The sequence below is a fragment of the Meles meles genome, chromosome 3 (genome assembly GCF_922984935.1).
Source record: "Meles meles chromosome 3, mMelMel3.1 paternal haplotype, whole genome shotgun sequence".
Lineage (NCBI taxonomy): Eukaryota > Metazoa > Chordata > Mammalia > Carnivora > Mustelidae > Meles > Meles meles.
Genome location: NC_060068.1, coordinates 110,690,118 through 110,706,487, shown reverse-complemented (window position 1 = coordinate 110,706,487; position 16,370 = coordinate 110,690,118). Strand labels below are relative to the sequence as shown.

General features: G+C 54.5%; 1 protein-coding gene across 11 annotated transcripts in view; it reads left to right on the top strand.

The window, feature by feature from the left end:
• Positions 1–16,370, top strand: part of JADE2 (jade family PHD finger 2) — a 136,233-nt gene that overhangs the window by 108,247 nt on the left and 11,616 nt on the right. For all 11 annotated transcript variants that reach the window (XM_046000510.1, XM_046000511.1, XM_046000509.1 and 8 more), the window contains 5 exons: positions 3,801–3,961; positions 4,642–4,853; positions 5,964–6,131; positions 7,657–7,773; positions 8,721–9,185. In XM_046000510.1, the coding sequence (XP_045856466.1) occupies positions 3,801–3,961; positions 4,642–4,853; positions 5,964–6,131; positions 7,657–7,773; positions 8,721–9,185 (1,123 nt within the window). The remainder of the gene's footprint in view (positions 1–3,800; positions 3,962–4,641; positions 4,854–5,963; positions 6,132–7,656; positions 7,774–8,720; positions 9,186–16,370) is intronic.

Below are 16,370 nucleotides of genomic sequence, written 5' to 3'. Positions count from 1 at the left end.
TGGCCCTTGCTTCCGGTGACAGAGGCCAGACAAGTGCTGCTTTCTGCACTCTGGGAAACCCCCTAAATCTTGTCTCTGGGCCAAGGGACCTGATGGCCCTGGCCTCCCCCGCCCACCAGCACACTGGCAGCCCAGTGGCTCTCACTTAGGCCCATTTGACCAGGTCTGAGGCAAAGGGTGCAGCCTTCATTGCCCTTGACATTGGCACCATTGCTTGCTGGCAGCCACACCTAGAGTGGCTCACAGATCCCCAGTGCCCAGCTGGTGCCAGGTCTGTGCTGGGCACAGGATTACAGGGACAAATCAGACTCTGAACCCTGCCTCGGTGCATTGTGAGGACTGGGTGCTGGGCAGAGCTCGTGCTATGGCTCCTGAGGTCTGAGTGCTTGGTGTCAGGCTCTCTCAGAATCAGGGGAGCTCTAGGCTTCTCTAGAAGGCAGAACATGTGGGGTTTGCAGAGGGAGTGGATTCTCCACATCCCCTTCCTAGGGCCAGAAACAGGGTTTAAGCTCCTAGCCAGTTTCACACCTTCATTTCACCAGACTAAGGAACTGTTATTAACCTATTCGAACCAGTTTCCTTCTCTGTAAAATGGGGCTAATAACAGTAGCTGCCTAATGGTGTGATGGGGACTGCAGGAGAATACACATGGCAGGGACCCAGGGCTGCAAAGGGTTGGGGGGCAGGCCAGCAGCTGGGAGAGAGGTGCTTCCTGATGAGGCTTGGCCCAGCTGTCTGTCCTCCCTCCTTGACGTCAGTGTCAGGTGGTTCCAGAAACATCCAGTGGCCTGGGTAATTAATTGTAAATGCTTCCACACCAGTAGCGTGGCTTCTGCCTGCCAGCACAGTGCCTTATCTGTTGACATCAAGAACAGAGCACGTGTTCAGGCAGCTCTGGCTCAACGAGGTGCATTCCCCGGGTATGCACGGTGCCTCTAAGCTCACAGGAGCCAGGCATCCCTGGCCTGTCTGTACTCTCTGAAGAGGACAGACTGGGGGCAGGGCAGGCTGTTCTCGAGGAGAAGGCTCCCCTCTCTCCCTCCAGCCCAGTCCCTCCGTCTTCCTGGGCACCTCCCACTGCAAGGCCCTTATCTGGAAGCCACTGCAGCTGCCAGCACAGGCAGAATTGTTACAGCCGCTCTTCTTGAGAATCTGCTGGGCTGAGCCTGTTACGTTCATCTTCTCAGTTAATTATCATACCAGCCCTAAAAGTACATCTTACTCCCCTGATTTGATAGATGAGGAAGCTGGGAAATTCTGGGGAATTCCCTGCGTGACCGCCAGGGCCTAGGGGGCTGGGCCAGGAAATTACAAGCCCCCGGTTGCCCCTGTGAGGCCCAGAGAGAGCCTGTGCCCCAATCACACTGGTATCCTGGCTCTGGCTGCCTTCCCCCCACTGCTATCCCGGCGCATCATTCCATCTCCCCCTTTTCATCCAGTCTTTCCTGGCCCTGGGGCAGGTCTGCTACCTCATGGTCTGAAATTTCTCTGGGTAATGAGAACCCATCTCACCCCCTAATGGCGAACTGAGTGATGGCCTCTGCTGCTCCCTCTCTGTGGCCAGAAGACTCAACCCAGGGCAAAGCCAGCCTCTGGTATAGGTGTCATCTTTTTGGAGTAGACACCCTCCCCCCAGGTCCCAGCCCAGCCATCCACTTCCTACAGCTGAACTCTGCCCTGCCGGCTACAGCTGAGATGGCGTCCTTAGCCTGGGGTCAGATCAGCCCACATCTGGGAAGAGACCTTCTGCCAGAACCAAATAGGCGTCACGGAGGAAGCTAAGGGCCCCAGGAAGCACAGAAAATGCCTTCTCTGACGTGAGCCCCTGAACCCTAGATTCTTCGAGAAAGAAAGGAATGTGATCTTGGCTCCAAGGGGTCCGGCCAGGTGGTAGCTGAGTGACCACACAGGTGTAGCGTGAAGCCAGTAGGTCATGAGGCAAAGCTTGGATCCAAAACCTGACTGAGCCTGTTCTGGGGGCACAAACAAAGCAGAGTCAAGACAAAAGTAGTCTATGTTTTCAAAAGAATATATTAATTCCAATAAGACCCTCAGGGGACTTTGTAGGACACTGAGTATCAGTACTGCATCCATTTGGAATGATCTGTTTTTCAGGAGGATTGGGGAAGTCACACCATTAGTGGTTACCTGAGGCTTCCTTAATCTGGGCCTCCCACGTGGGACAGGGTAGAGCCAAGCACCTTCCCTTGCTCCTTGCGCCCTTCAACCTCCTCCGACCCTCCCCTCCTGGTCTGCAGGCCGTTTTTGCCTCCCTTTCTCCTCCATCCTTCCTGCCCCTCTGACTGACACGTGGGGGCGTGCCTGGAGCCCAGGAGTCCTCCCCACAGCTCAGTCACGTCTCTGTGCCACCCTGCCTTCCCCTCCCCAGTCTGCACTGAGTCCCAGCCCCTGGCAGCCCTGCCTTCGACCCCAGGAGGCCTCTCGGGCAAGTGAGGGGCCTCTCAGCCCTGGCAGGGCTGGCCAGATGGAAACCAGGCTCCACAGCGATAACCATGGCAACCGGTGGGGGGTGGGAAGAGCTGGCATTTTGAACTGGCATCGGGAACTCAGGGGCAGCACACAGCTGAGCCAAGAGGGGAAACTGGGCCCTCCCAAGGCAAAAAGCCCTCCTATTCCATTTCAGAAGGAGGGAACTGATATCCAGAGGACTTAAAATACGCACTCAAGCACCTGTAGGGCTTGCTGTGTGCCAGGCACTGTTCTCAGAGCTTTACACATATCCGTCCATTTAACCCCTGCCAGCCATAGAAGGTAAGTACTGTTACTGCTAGGTTATTTTTTTGGATGAGGTCACGGGGCCCAGAAAAGTTAAGCAGCTTGCCCAGATAGCACACTGAGTGGTAGGTCAGGGGGTGCCTGGCAGGCTCAGTCGGTAGAGCATGTGACTCTTATCTTGAGGTCGCAAGGTTGAGCCCCACACTGGGGCTAGGGTTTACTTAAAAGAAAATAGCGGATCAGGACTTTGAGTCCACATTCTGCAGCTAGGACCCTTCCCAGCTGCCTCAGGGAGAGGCGTGGCCCAAGGGAGGGCTGTGCTGGAGTGTGGTCCTGGGAATGTAGTCGGCTAATCTTTCTGTCCTGGGGAGGAGGCCTCCATCTTGCGCTGAGGGTCCCCATCCTCACTGAGAGACTGACGGCTCAGGTTACATCGTACCTGGGGAGGGAGACCTTTTTTGTGGAGAGGGCCGTCCTGCACTGCAATACTATACCACCCAGGTAAAGCCCCTTCTCACTCTAGAGGAGGCCTAGCCTCACGTCCCCTTGTGGAGATGTGGGGGCTATCCCTGGCCTCCCACCTAGCCTTGAGGGGTGTATGCTAAAGGACCTGAAGCCTTACTGACTCTACACCACTTCTCCCAAAGTGCCTGGCACAGAGCATTGCCCAGGAGAGCACAGGGACTGCCTGTTGGATAGCCCCAGGCAGGGCAGATCTAGGTCATAGAGCTTTAGCTGAGCCCAGATGCCCTCATGAGAGGACCAGGAGAGGTGTGCTATGGGCAGGGTGGATGTTTACGGGACGTGCGGGACAGTGGGTCAGCACCCACTCCCAATCCACATTCTGCCCTTTGGTCTCCTCTCCTGCTTACCCGTAGTCCTTGGAGTCTCTGCAGGTGGGCAGGCAGGACGAGGTAGTGTTAGGAGGTGACCTCAAAGTCTCACGCTTCACTTGCCCACCAGCTCCTCAGCTGGGCTGGCCAACTCACTGGAGGTCCCCAGACCCAGTGAGGGTGGCAGGCTGAGGGTCCCTCCCCTCATGTTACCCTCTCTTGATTTCCTAGGATCCTCCCGCCGCTGGAAGGCCCCCCTACCCAGGTGTCCCCTAGCTGCTCTGAACTTGGCGAGGGCTCCCAGCCTGATTGGCCTGGGGGCAGCCGCTATGACCTGGACGAGATTGATGCCTACTGGCTGGAGCTCATCAACTCGGAGCTCAAGGAGATGGGTAGGTGACCTGCCAGGCTGAGAGCGGGATTGGGGCAGGCCAGGCAGAGTTTTCTTCCAAATGGCAGCATTCTCACCCTCAGAAGGGCGGTGCCCACGACGAGGCTTTGGCGCCACATGGATATGAGAGAAAGTCCCTACCACATTACTGATCGGAGAACTTGTTTGGGGTCTCTGTGCCTCATGTGCTGTAGCTGTCAGGTGGGAACAATAATGGCCTGTGATTTGCAGAGTTCTTGAGGATATTATTGGTAAGCCTGTTACGCAGAGATTAAGTGAGCACATAAGTGAGGCTAGGATGACAGATGGGGTGTGGGGTCAGTTAGTAGGGGCCTCCTGGCTGGAGCCCACCAACATGTCCTAGGATGGCCCCCCCACATACATGCAGCTCAGGCAGTGGGTTGTCCATGCATGCAGCTGCATCCCAGAGATCCTTCCATGTTGTCCACATGTACACACATGTGTGGTCACAAGCAGGCTGTCTGAAGTCAGAAGAGCAGGACCAGCCCCCAGGGGTGAGTGATATTGAATGGTCCAGCCCATCCCGTTTCCAGATGATGGCGCTGAGGCCCATGACAGTGGATGCGTTTTCCCAGGTCATACAGCGGACAAGTGGAGCCCCCTCCATACACCTGTCCTGACAACCCAGGCTCTTAACACCGTCCCCTGCTGTCCTCACAGAGAGGCCAGAGCTGGACGAGCTGACGCTGGAGCGTGTGCTAGAGGAGCTGGAGACCCTGTGCCACCAGAATATGGTACGGGCCATCGAGACTCAGGAGGGGCTGGGCATCGAGTATGATGAGGATGTTGTCTGTGACGTGTGCCGCTCTCCCGAGGGCGAAGATGGCAATGAGATGGTCTTCTGTGACAAATGCAACGTCTGCGTGCACCAGGTGGGCAGCCCCTCTGCCCCACCCCCATCCTCGCCTGATGCCGGCAGCTGGTCATCCTGGTCTTTGCTGGAGGAATGCCATAGCCCCACGGTTGCAGGCCCCCAGAAAGCAGAACAAGGGAGGAGGAAGGGAATGGAGTGAGTGCCCCAGGGCTCAGCGCTGTCCCCAGACTTGAGTAAATGCCTTCCTGGGGGCCTCGCTCCAGCTCTCCACACTGAACTCCCTGACCCCCTGCCTCTCCTCCCCTCCGACCTGAACTGAGGAAGAGGCTGCACAGTGCCGTGATAGAAAGCAAAGCCTGGAGCTAGGCTGCCTGACTGCAAATTGTGGCCTTGCCCTTTACAATCTCTGTGACCTTAGGTAATATCTTAATCTCTCTGGGCCTCTACTTCCTCAACTCTAAATGAAAATAAGTGGTTGGGAGGATTCAGTTACTTCCTAGGAGTTCTTTGCTTAGAACAGTATAGTACAGGCTATAAGTATTTACCATTGCTGATCTTACAAACCAGGTGTGTTGCAAGACATGTTCTCCCTCTTCATCTTGAGCCCAAACCTCCCAGGTTTTAGGCATCTCTGGGCCTTACTTACAGAAGACTTGACTGGAACCTAGTGGACCCACTCTAGCCCTGACTTGTGCACACACACAACTCCTTAGCCATTGCTGCTGGAAGAGCTCCTGGGGAGCTCAGAGGCAGTGGGCCCCTCATTCATTCATGTCCCTTATACATAATTGCTAATAGGTCCATAAGCCCTAGGCATGACTAGAAGGAGCCCCCTTCACAAATCTCTGAACAGGGAAGAATGCTCAGGGCCTTGTCCTCAGGCAGCATACAAACCCAAATTTGTGTCCAACTTCAAGGAGTACATGGACGTTTCTGAAGTCCAACACTTACTGGAACCTCTGACCAAGATGACTTTCCTCCCAACAGAGGGCAGAGCTGAGCCCTTCTGCGGAGGACTGGAGTCTTGGCCTTAGAATCCATCCAGAGGCCTCCTTGCCAAAACCTGTTAGCAGTAGGGTTCTGTAGCTCCTCACATGGGCTGGCTGGGGGCTATTTACAGCTGACTCCCAGCCAGATGTAGATGGTGACCACCCTGTTCTCTCCCCAGGCATGCTACGGGATCCTCAAGGTGCCCACGGGCAGCTGGCTGTGCCGGACATGTGCCCTGGGTGTCCAGCCAAAGTGCCTGCTCTGCCCCAAGCGAGGAGGAGCCTTGAAGCCCACCAGAAGCGGGACCAAGTGGGTGCACGTCAGCTGCGCGCTGTGGATTCCTGAGGTGGGCAGATCGGGGTGGGAGGGCGGCCCTGGGTAAGTGGAGCATAGAACTCAGGGAGCAGAGCACTGAGAAAGAAGCAGGCTTCTGTAAAAAGGGTTGTCTCACGTGGCACCTGAGAACTGGGGCAGCAACCCGTAGAGAGCTTTGCCTGTGGACTTGGGTAGATCTCAGGTGGTGGTTTCCATGGGTAGGTGGGATTGTGGGCCTGGGGGACCCAGGGAGTAGGTCTGAAAGCTGAGCAGAAGTCAGGCAGCAGAGCAGAGGGGAAAGTGTGTTGTGGGTCTCTCGAAATCCAGGCAGTGGTTCCAACCAACATCAGGCTCCTTGCCTAAAACAAAAATAAGCCAGCTGACCTAAAAGGAGATCAGGTAGTCAGGCAGAGAGCTAATTAGAAGTGGACAGTGGGCCTGCTACCGTGGCTGTGGCTCGGATGGAGGAGTTGGCCTGGGTCTGGGTTTCAGTGGTGGAAGACAGTGGGTGACAGGCCAAGCCCACTGTGACTTAGTGAGTCACCAGAGCACTGAGCCCCTGGAAGGTTTTATTTGAAATAGGAAATGCTGACATTCACCAGAGTTTCTTCCCTAGCCCTGCTGTGTGCCCCAACTCGGAATATGGCCCCCCTCCGTTGCTTCCTGTGCCTGCAAGCAAGCCCCTTTCAGCAGGGGCCCCTCCCCTTCTTGGGCTTCAGTCTGAAGGCTCTTACAGGGACCCCCACTGTAGGCTTCTGTGGTGATCATGGTTGTGCTCCCAAAGCAGCTCTTCAAAGCTGGGACTACCTCTGAGTGTGCCCTGGGCTGGGCACTACAGAGACAGAACTAGCAAGAGCTCTTCCTCCCCATGGGGGCCCTGTGGTTCAGGACTTCTGGACAGGAGCCCTTCTGTCATCTTAGGCATGGACAGTGGGGAGGCAGATGGACTCACTGGGGCTGAGGGGTGGGCTGTGCCCAGGAGAGTTAGATAATGGTTGTTGGCTTGTCCCCGTAGGAGGGACGGGCAGGGCTAAACAAAGGCACATCCCCAGTACCCAGGCAAGCCCTAGAGGAGAAGAGATGCTGCCTTGAGGCCTTTAGTTGCTGCCCAGAAATGTAGACTAAATGAACACATGTTCTAGTAAGAACTCCAAAGGTGCTAGTACGGAAGGGGTGACATACAGAAGACACGGGGATGCTGCATATACTCACCTGTGTGTGCGGCTGCATGCACGCATGCGCGTGCGCGCGCGCACACACACACACACACACTCTGCAGCCTCCCTGCCTTAAGACCCACACCGCCACGGGCACATACACACACTCAGTTACACGGACTGATGTGCACTCTCATACATAGTCACAAACAACTTAAGACTAGTCACAGGTGAGCAAACACTAGTTTACTTACTTCCTGGTCAGCTTGGGATTTGGGCTGTCTGTCGCACTGCCGGGTGTGCCCACTGCCTGGTTTTGGCAGATAGTTCCCTTCTGGGGGATCGCTAGAGGCGAGCTGGGGAGGAGAGGCCTGATGCAGCTCCCTGTCTCCTGCCCAGGTCAGCATTGGGTGCCCAGAGAAGATGGAGCCCATCACCAAGATCTCGCATATCCCCGCCAGCCGCTGGGCTCTGTCCTGCAACCTTTGCAAGGAGTGCACGGGCACCTGCATCCAGGTACGAGGTCCTTCACCCCGTGGCTGCCCAGGGACTTCTGACATCAAACGTAACACGTGGGAGGGGCAGGAAACACTCCTCCTCCAGCTGAGCTAACAGGCTCTCCCCATGCAGGGCCAGGCTATGGCAGTCTGTCCATAGCAGTGGGTCCCAAATTCTGGCGTGCATCTGTATTATCTGGGGGGCTTGTTAAGACAGAATTGCTGGGCCTATCCCCCGGGGTCCTGATTCAGTAGATCTGGAATGGGCTGAGAATTTGCTTTTCCAGCAAATTCCCAGATGATGTGATGCTGCTGGTTTTGGGGTTGGAAAGTGGAGGTTAATTTTTTGTCCTCATTTTCCTAGCAACAGTTGTCATTGCAGACACTAGATGTACTTCCACCCATTTTTAAGACTTTCGAAATGACTTGTGCATGCAACATAAAGGTTCATTAATAGTTGGGTGGGGTATTGCTAAAACGTTTATGAGCAGCCCACAGCCATCTTCCAAGGCTAGGGGAGAGTAGCAGACCCTGAGTCAGCGCCAGCTGCCTGGGCAAGAGAAGGAAGGGGTCCACTTCCAGCCCCTCTTCCCAGAGGACAAAGGAGATGCACAACTCCCCATCTTAGTTCATGCTGTGGAAGGGAGGCAGTGACCGACCATCACCAGCCTCTTTCTTCTAATGCCTCTTGTTCCAAAGTCATTTTACCCACACACTCATGCAGCTTATCCTCAAGGGTTGTCAAATCACCTGACATTTCCCCAGAATATGTATGGTATTGAACCCCATTTCAGGCTCCCCTAGAACTCCCCCTTCCCATTTACCAGAGCTCCTTCCATAGCCACAGGATGTTGGGCGTCCGTGCCACTTTAGGTCGGATCTCACCAGGAGCCTGGATTCTCAGGAACCTCTTCCCTCCTCTCAGGGCTCCCCTTGTGCCTGACACTTCCCCTCCTCTCCCTCCAGTGTTCCATGCCTTCCTGCGTCACAGCGTTCCACGTCACATGCGCCTTTGACCATGGCCTGGAAATGCGGACTATCTTAGCAGACAACGACGAGGTCAAATTCAAGTCGTTCTGCCAGGAGCACAGTGACGGGGGCCCCAGGGGGGAGCCCGCTTCTGACCCCGCGGAGCCCAGCCCGGCTGGTGAGGACCTGGAGAAGGTGACCGTGCGCAAGCAGCGGCTGCAGCAACTGGAGGAAGACTTCTACGAGCTGGTGGAGCCGGCGGAGGTGGCTGAGCGGCTGGAGCTGGCTGAGGCGCTGGTGGACTTCATCTACCAGTACTGGAAGCTGAAGAGGAAAGCCAACGCCAACCAGCCACTACTGACCCCCAAGACTGACGAGGTGGACAACCTGGCCCAGCAGGAGCAGGATGTCCTGTACCGCCGCCTCAAGCTCTTCACACACCTGCGACAGGACTTAGAGAGGGTGAGTGGCCGTGTATTCGGCCCGCCGGCAGGCCTGCCTACCCGGGGAATGTCCCGGGAGCCTTTCCACCCCGTGCACGCTGCCTTGCAGCTGCCATGGCTCTCCAGGACTCAGATGGTGCGCTCTGGCCGAGGGGCTGAGAGCCTCCATTTCTCTAATAGGGTGGGGCTGTCTGCTGCGGGACAGAAGAGGGGAGGATCTAGCCCTTGGGTCTCTGAACCCCTCTTGTCCCTACCTTTTTGTAGGCCTGAACGGTTGGGGGCCCTGCCAGGGTCCTGCTGCTAGAGGGCATCAGAGCTGGGCCTCATCCCAGGCTTCCAGCTTTTGCTGGCCTCTGTCCCCATTTGTGGCCTCTGTGAGCCATGCCTATTCCCAGCACATGAGCTTCTGCTTGGAATCTGAGGCCAGGGAGGAACTGGGAGTCACAGCAGTTTGGATCAACCCGACAAACACGTGCTGGGCCAGGGCAGGGAAAACAGGTGTTAATGTGGGGTGCGGGGGCATGCAGGTGGGCCGAGACATAGTGGCCTGTGTGGAGAGAAGAAGGCAGCTCAGTGAGTGGGCCATGATGTGTGTGGAAACTGCGGAATATTTTAAGGAGGGACTGTCCCTCTCTGGCTGCAACTTCCAAATGCTCACCCTGGTGAAGGAATTGTGGGGCCTGCAGCAGATGGGTGGCCCAGACCCCCCAGCTGTATGCTGGGAGACAGGGGGTCTGAGCGTGGTGCAAGGTGGTAGTCCTGGGAGCTGAGTCACATGAGGAGACGCATGGCTTCCGGGTGAGCTGTGGTGGATGAAGGGTAGTGAGAGTTGCTTTCCTGCAGCAGTGGAGGCCCCCAAAGCTTCCATTCCCTCCTACTCCCCCAGAAAAGAGGTGAGGAGTTTCCACGTTCTGTGGGGTATGCCCTTGAACTCGACTCTTCTTTCCCACTGTGTTACCTCCAGTGCTACCACCAGGTTGGAGGCAACCCAAGGATGAAACAGGATGGACTCTGAACCATCCTGGTGCTGTTCCAGCCCCTCGTCTTTGGGACATTCATTCTGAGGGTTCCAGAGCATGTGAGATCATGTCACAGTGTCTTCCGTGTGTGGCACAGAGACACATGCCTGTCCTTGCCCCAGGCCTTGTTAGGAGACAGCCCTGTGTAGACACGTTCAAGGGGCTTTGTGTGACCTGAGGCAGCTGCTTATCTTAGGTCCATCTCTGTCGGCAAGTCTGTAAAATGGGTCGAACAACTTGGCAGGTGTTCTGCTATATTGGGGAGAACGTGAGGTGGAGATGCTGAAACTGGGAACAGTTTGCCCGATCTCCATCAGCCTCATCCTCTCCCCTGAGCGCCAGTCAAGGGGAAACGACCCTGCTGGCCTGGGAGGGGGCTTACTGCCTGGCAGCTGGCCTGGCAGAAGAGGCAGGTGGAGAGTGGGGACAGCAGATGTCCCTGACTCCAGCCAGGCCAGAGGGCAAGGCCATCTACATTGTAGCCGTCACTTCCTGGGCAGCCCAGCGTCCTGTCTCATGTGGCAGTGGCATCAAGTATATGAGGACATGGAGTACTTTCAGAGACCAGAGCTGCCTCCAGAGTTGTCCTTGGGCCACCCCTGAGTCTGCACCCTCCAGGGCTCCAGCGCTCACACCTTGCTTTTACTCCTGCTATTTCCCAGATGACCCCTCAGGTCTGACCTCCCTAGCGTCTATGCTGGTCAGCCCACAGTCTGGCTCCGCTGGGCAGTGTAGGAGAAGCCAGGAGGTGGGTGACTTATTTAATCATCATGCTGGAAAAAGAGGCAAAGTAGTTCCTGCTGGCCCTAATGAGCAGATGAGAAAGCTAGGGGTCTGGAAGGGTCTGGAAGATGAATGACAGGGAGCCTTAAAGGAATGTGTGTTTTCTAGGGTGTGACTTGAATTTGGACCTGAATGGGGGGAGGGGTGGGAGGTTGGTTGTAAGGAGAGCTGTTGCCTTAACCTCTGTTCTCTGTACTTCCTAAGCAAAAGCATCCCTTTATCAGTCCCCCCAACCTCTGGACCTCATTGTCAGCTGGTAAAGCTGTGGCCAGGAGCCAAGGTCAAGGGCTAGGATGCCAGAAGGTTCCCAGGCAACCAGAGCTGCCATGCAGACACCTTTGGGAAAGGGACAGAGCCCTCCAAAGTCAGGTTTGAATCCGCCCACTCGTCCTCCAGGAAGAAGGGGCAGGGCTGACTTTTCAGGGCTTGGGAGGGCCCCATCAAAATGCTTGCCCAGCAGCCCCCGAGCTGAACTGGCAGGCACCAGCTGAGAACAAAGTGAGGGAGTGCACAGCCCTGGCCGGCCAAGGAGAGACTGTGCCAGACTGACCCCTCCGGGTCTAGCCTTGGGGCCTTTCACAGCCGCACATTGGTGGCTTGCGTGAGTGAGCAGGGCTGAGAGCTCTGCCACGGGGGGAGGCTTCCTGCGGAGACCCATGACTGTTGGTGACCTGGCCATGGCCCAGGGCCAACGGCTGAAAGGAGCCAGCCTCTGACTGGGCACCAGGCCAGCTTGGGGGCCAGATGCATGGGGGGGCAGGGTCGGGGTTGAGACGGAAGCCTTGGGCAGCCTGGGTATGCATCCAGTTCCGGCATTTCCCAGCTGTGTGTCTTCTGAGTTTCAGTTTCCTTTCTGTAAAATGGGAATAAGGAACCAACTGACTGGCGTCACAGTGAAGGTGGGAGCACAGTGACCTCTGCTGTCCACCATGGTTATTGTTGCTGTCTGGCTCTTAGAAGAGCGGGCTGCTTGAAGAGGGGCCCCGTGGAGGACTGAGCACACAGGCCCGGTGCAAGGACGTGGGGAGGAATCACAGAACATCCTCCCTGATCTCTGTGTCCCCCAAGGCCAGGCAGGGGTTTTGCTGAGAGAAGCAGAAGCCAGGGCCACGCTGCCACCACCAGCCTGAAGTCCCATTTTATGGTCAGCTTGGAAGATGTGTGTTCCTAAAATCTCAGCCGCAGGCGTGGCCCCAGCAGGCTGCTCAGGAAGGCACGGCCACTGCCGGCTCCCGGAGTTATTCACAGCTAACATAAAAATTGCAGCGCTGACGAGCAGCCTGTCAACGCCGCCTGGTGTCCCCTAGCAACCGTGCCAGCGGCTTGGCCTGCATGGGGCTCCATGCCTGTGGCTCTGGGTCTGGTTACCAGGAGTTTGCTTAAGAACATGACCTGGCTTAGGAAAGAGGGGGCAGCTCTCAGACACACGCCCCCCCCCCCCGCCCTGATGAGGAAAGACCTGTGGGATCTCCCCAAGGCCACACTTCTGATACTCTCCCACACTCACCACCCACCCACTTCCTTGTCAGGTCAGTCATACCCCATCTCCTCTGTCCTCAGTACCCGGACTTGTTCTCATTGACCTCCCACCAAAGCCTGCCTTGTGCCCCAGAACTACAGCCCCTCAACCCCTCTATCGCCCATCTCTAGCACATTGCCAGCCCACTCATGTCCTCACTTCACTGAAACCTGGTCACCCCCTCACCCCGCTGCCCCATCAGTAACCCTGCAACCTCAAATCCCCCTACTTGCCCACAGCCTCCTGTCTCCCTGCTCCGTTCTGCACCCCCCATTGGCTGTCCCCCATTTTCTTTAGCCCCACCCCATTTGGCTTGCTGCCCATGCCCTTGCCACTGTGTAAAGGCCACATACCTGGCAGAGGCCCACCTATTAGCGATCCCGTTGTGTTGAGCAGCAGGTAAGCCTCACCGAGGTTCGTGTCAGCCAGCCTTGTTCTGTGATGTTCTGGGCTCCCCAGCCCAGACATTCCCCGTCTGCACCCCTATTTCATCTTACTCTGGGCTCCCCCTTCTCAGTCCTCAACCTCACTTCCTGTGTCTCAGACAAGAGGCAGCCCTCCAACTTCTGGCCCGTAGAGCCCTCTATCGGTTCTCTCCCCTTTCTCCTTATCCCCCCTTCCCCCAGTGCTCACCCTGCAGCACAGGAGTCCTTTTCTTTAGGCTCACTCAGTCTCCAGGATTTGAGTCCGTTTCACCTTCTCCCATCTCTGAAAACACATCCTCCCTCCCCATTGTTCCTCTAGTCCTGGGACCCGCTACTACCCCCATCCCCATCCTCCCTTTCCTGTCCTCCCTCACTGCTCTTAATTCCTTGCTTCCCACTCTGGCCAGGCTCCTGCCACTACCATATTCCAGAACTATCCACCAATGCCACCAATAGCTTCCATCTACCTACCTCTCGTGGCCACTACACCATCCTCATCCTCCAGAATTCTCAGCTATGGTAGCCACTGTCAGACATACCTTTGGTCTTAAAATATGTTTCTTTTGGACACTCTGACCACATCTTCCCTTAATACTCTTGTTCTCCTGCTTCCTGTGAATACTCCTTGGCCCGAGGGATCATCAGTTCACCACCCCCCAGGGGGACTTCTCAGTGCTCTGCTCCATGGCTCTGCTCCCCCTCAGGAGGCTGGTCCAGCCCACACCTCCCTTCTGGTCTCCAGCATCTCATGCCCAGCACACCCAGCTCCAAGCCTGCTCCCCCCCACAACCTCCTAGTCTCCACTGATGCCTCAGCATTAGTCTAGTCTAGCTCAATATAACTGGCCAGGAGCCTCCCCTGCCCCTCCCCTCTCCTCCCCGTATTCAGGTTCACTCTAAGATTTTAACGATACCGCAACAATTTCATCAAAACAGAAAGGCTGTTTTTATGACCAATCCCTAGTTTGGGGGACTTTGCAACTTGATTGATTTTTTTTTTCATTCTGTTTTTTTTTTAAGATTTTATTTATTTATTTGACAGAGACCACAAGTAGGTGGAGAGGCAGGTGGGTGGGGGGAGCAGGCTCCCCGCTGAGCAGAGAGCCCGATGTAGGGCTCGATCCCAGGACCCTGAGATCATGACCTGAGCCAAAGGCAGAGGCTTTAACCCACTGAGCCACCCAGGTGCCCCTCTGATTTTTTTAAAAAGATTTTTATTTATTTGGGCGGGGAGAATAGTTGGGGGTGAGGAGAGGGAGAGGGAGAAGCAGGCTCCCTGCTGATCAAGAAGGTCCATGTGGGGCTCAATCCCAGGACCCTGAGATGATGACCTGATCTAACGGCAGACACTTAACCTGACTGAGCCACCTAGGCGCCCCTCACTCCCATTGTTTCTAAGAGAACTTTTTATGTTTATAGTCAGAAAAAAACCAATAATGACAGTGTAAGGAACTTGATAGGTTGGATGAGCTTCTACGGTATCAGTATTTGGTCCCCAAAAGTCATCACAGAAGAGGAATGCTCCATTTGGTAAAATTAAGTATGGAACCAACAAACGGTCTTTTTCTTTTCTTTTCTTTTTTGAACGAAGAGTCTTGAGAGAAATTAGAGAATTAGTTGGTGATTCCAGCGCGAGGGGGCAGCAGGGAGTCCCATCCTGACCAGTGTGTAGGCATTGTTGAGATTTTCACAGGAAGAAGCTTTGCTGTCTTCTACAGCGAGAGCCTTCAGGTATCACTGATTGTGTAATGTACCTTATCAGGAGAAAAACTCAGCATTTACCTACAATATGTTATACTTTCTCATGTCTCATTCATATCTACCACTGTATATTAAGAAGCAGACATAATCAGAATTTCTCACAGGATCAAAAACACTCTGGTAGGGGCGCTTGGCTGGCTCCGTCGGTAGAGTGTGTGACTCTTGATCTCAGGGTTGGGAGTTCAGCCCCACGCTGGGTATGGAGGTCACTTAAAAATAAAATCTTAAAAAAACATACACACACACATACACACACACACACACACACACACCAGTAGATACTTTAATGTCTTTTTCCTGTAGTGTGATGAACTAACTCAGTAGCCTGTGCAGCTCACTTTGGAGGCGCTTGACTGAGGGTAGTAATTTTCAGATTATGTAGTGCTATATAAAATGTGTATTTGAGAACCCAACCCCCAGAGACTTTGCTATTCTCCCAAGCCTGGGACTCTGTGTGGATTTTTGTTTGTTTGTATAAGTAAGCTGTAAACCCAGTGTGGAACCCAACATGGGGCTTGAACTCACAGCCCCAAGACCAACACCTGAGCTGAGATCAAGTCAGATACTTAAATGACTGAGGCCACCCAGGCTCCCCACTGGGAATCTGTGGGGTTTTTTTGTTTTTGCTTTTAAATATTTTATTTATCCACTTAACAGAAAGAGAGAAAAAGCACAAGTAGGGGAAACTGTAGGCAGAGGCAGAGGGCGAAGCAGACTCCTGCTGTAGCTGGGAGCCTGATGTGGGACTCAGTCTCAGGACCCTGGGATCACAGCCTGAGCTGAAGGCAGACACTTAACCAACTGAGCCACCCAGGTGCCTTGGGAATCCGTATTTTTAACCAGCTACCCAAGGGATCTTGATGCTGGTAATTCATTTGGGTTTGCCTTAAGAAACCCTTTTGTAAACAATAAAAGACCAAAAAAGGTCTGTATTTTAATAGGAAGGTCTTAAGTATTGGTTTCTTTGAGAGGAACATTTGCAGTTCTGAGCCTCAGGTCATCTTTATAAGTTAGTGTTAGAGTAAAGTTTGAGAATGACATATTTGGTAAATTTTTTTAAAGCCATACCTTGACTGATCTGTGTTTTAAAGATTTTATTTATTTATTTGACAGATAGAGATCACAAGTAGGCAGAGAGGCAGGCAGAGAGAGAGAGAGGAGGAAACAGGTTTCCTGCTGAGCAGAGAGCCCGATGCGGGGCCCGATCCCAGGACCCCGGGATCATGACCCGAGCTAAAGGCAGAGGCTTTAACCCACTGAGCCACCCAGGTGCCCCGTGACTGATCTGTTTTAGGTTGAACGTGTTGACTGATTTGTTTTCAGGCCTCCAAAGTATCTATGAATTTGTCTCTTCATCCCCAATGTCCCCATGCACACTAGGCGATATGAGTGCCAGGAGGGAAATGGACTAGGATACAGGGAGAATAATGTTGGGCTACTTGGATGCAGTGGACAGGGAAGACCTTTTGGAGGTGACGTTTGAGCCAGGACCTGAAGGACAAGGTCTAGCCTTGGAAAGAGCCTCAGATATATACCAAGGCCCCAAGGCAGAAAGGGGTTGGACACAGAAAGGACAAGACTGGAGGGTTGTGGGACATGAGCTGTGAGGTGCCTGGGGGAGCTCAGATTGGCAAAGGTTTGGACTTGGCTCTGATTTTTTTTTTTTTTTCTTAAGTGCCATAGGAAGCTGTGTTCATT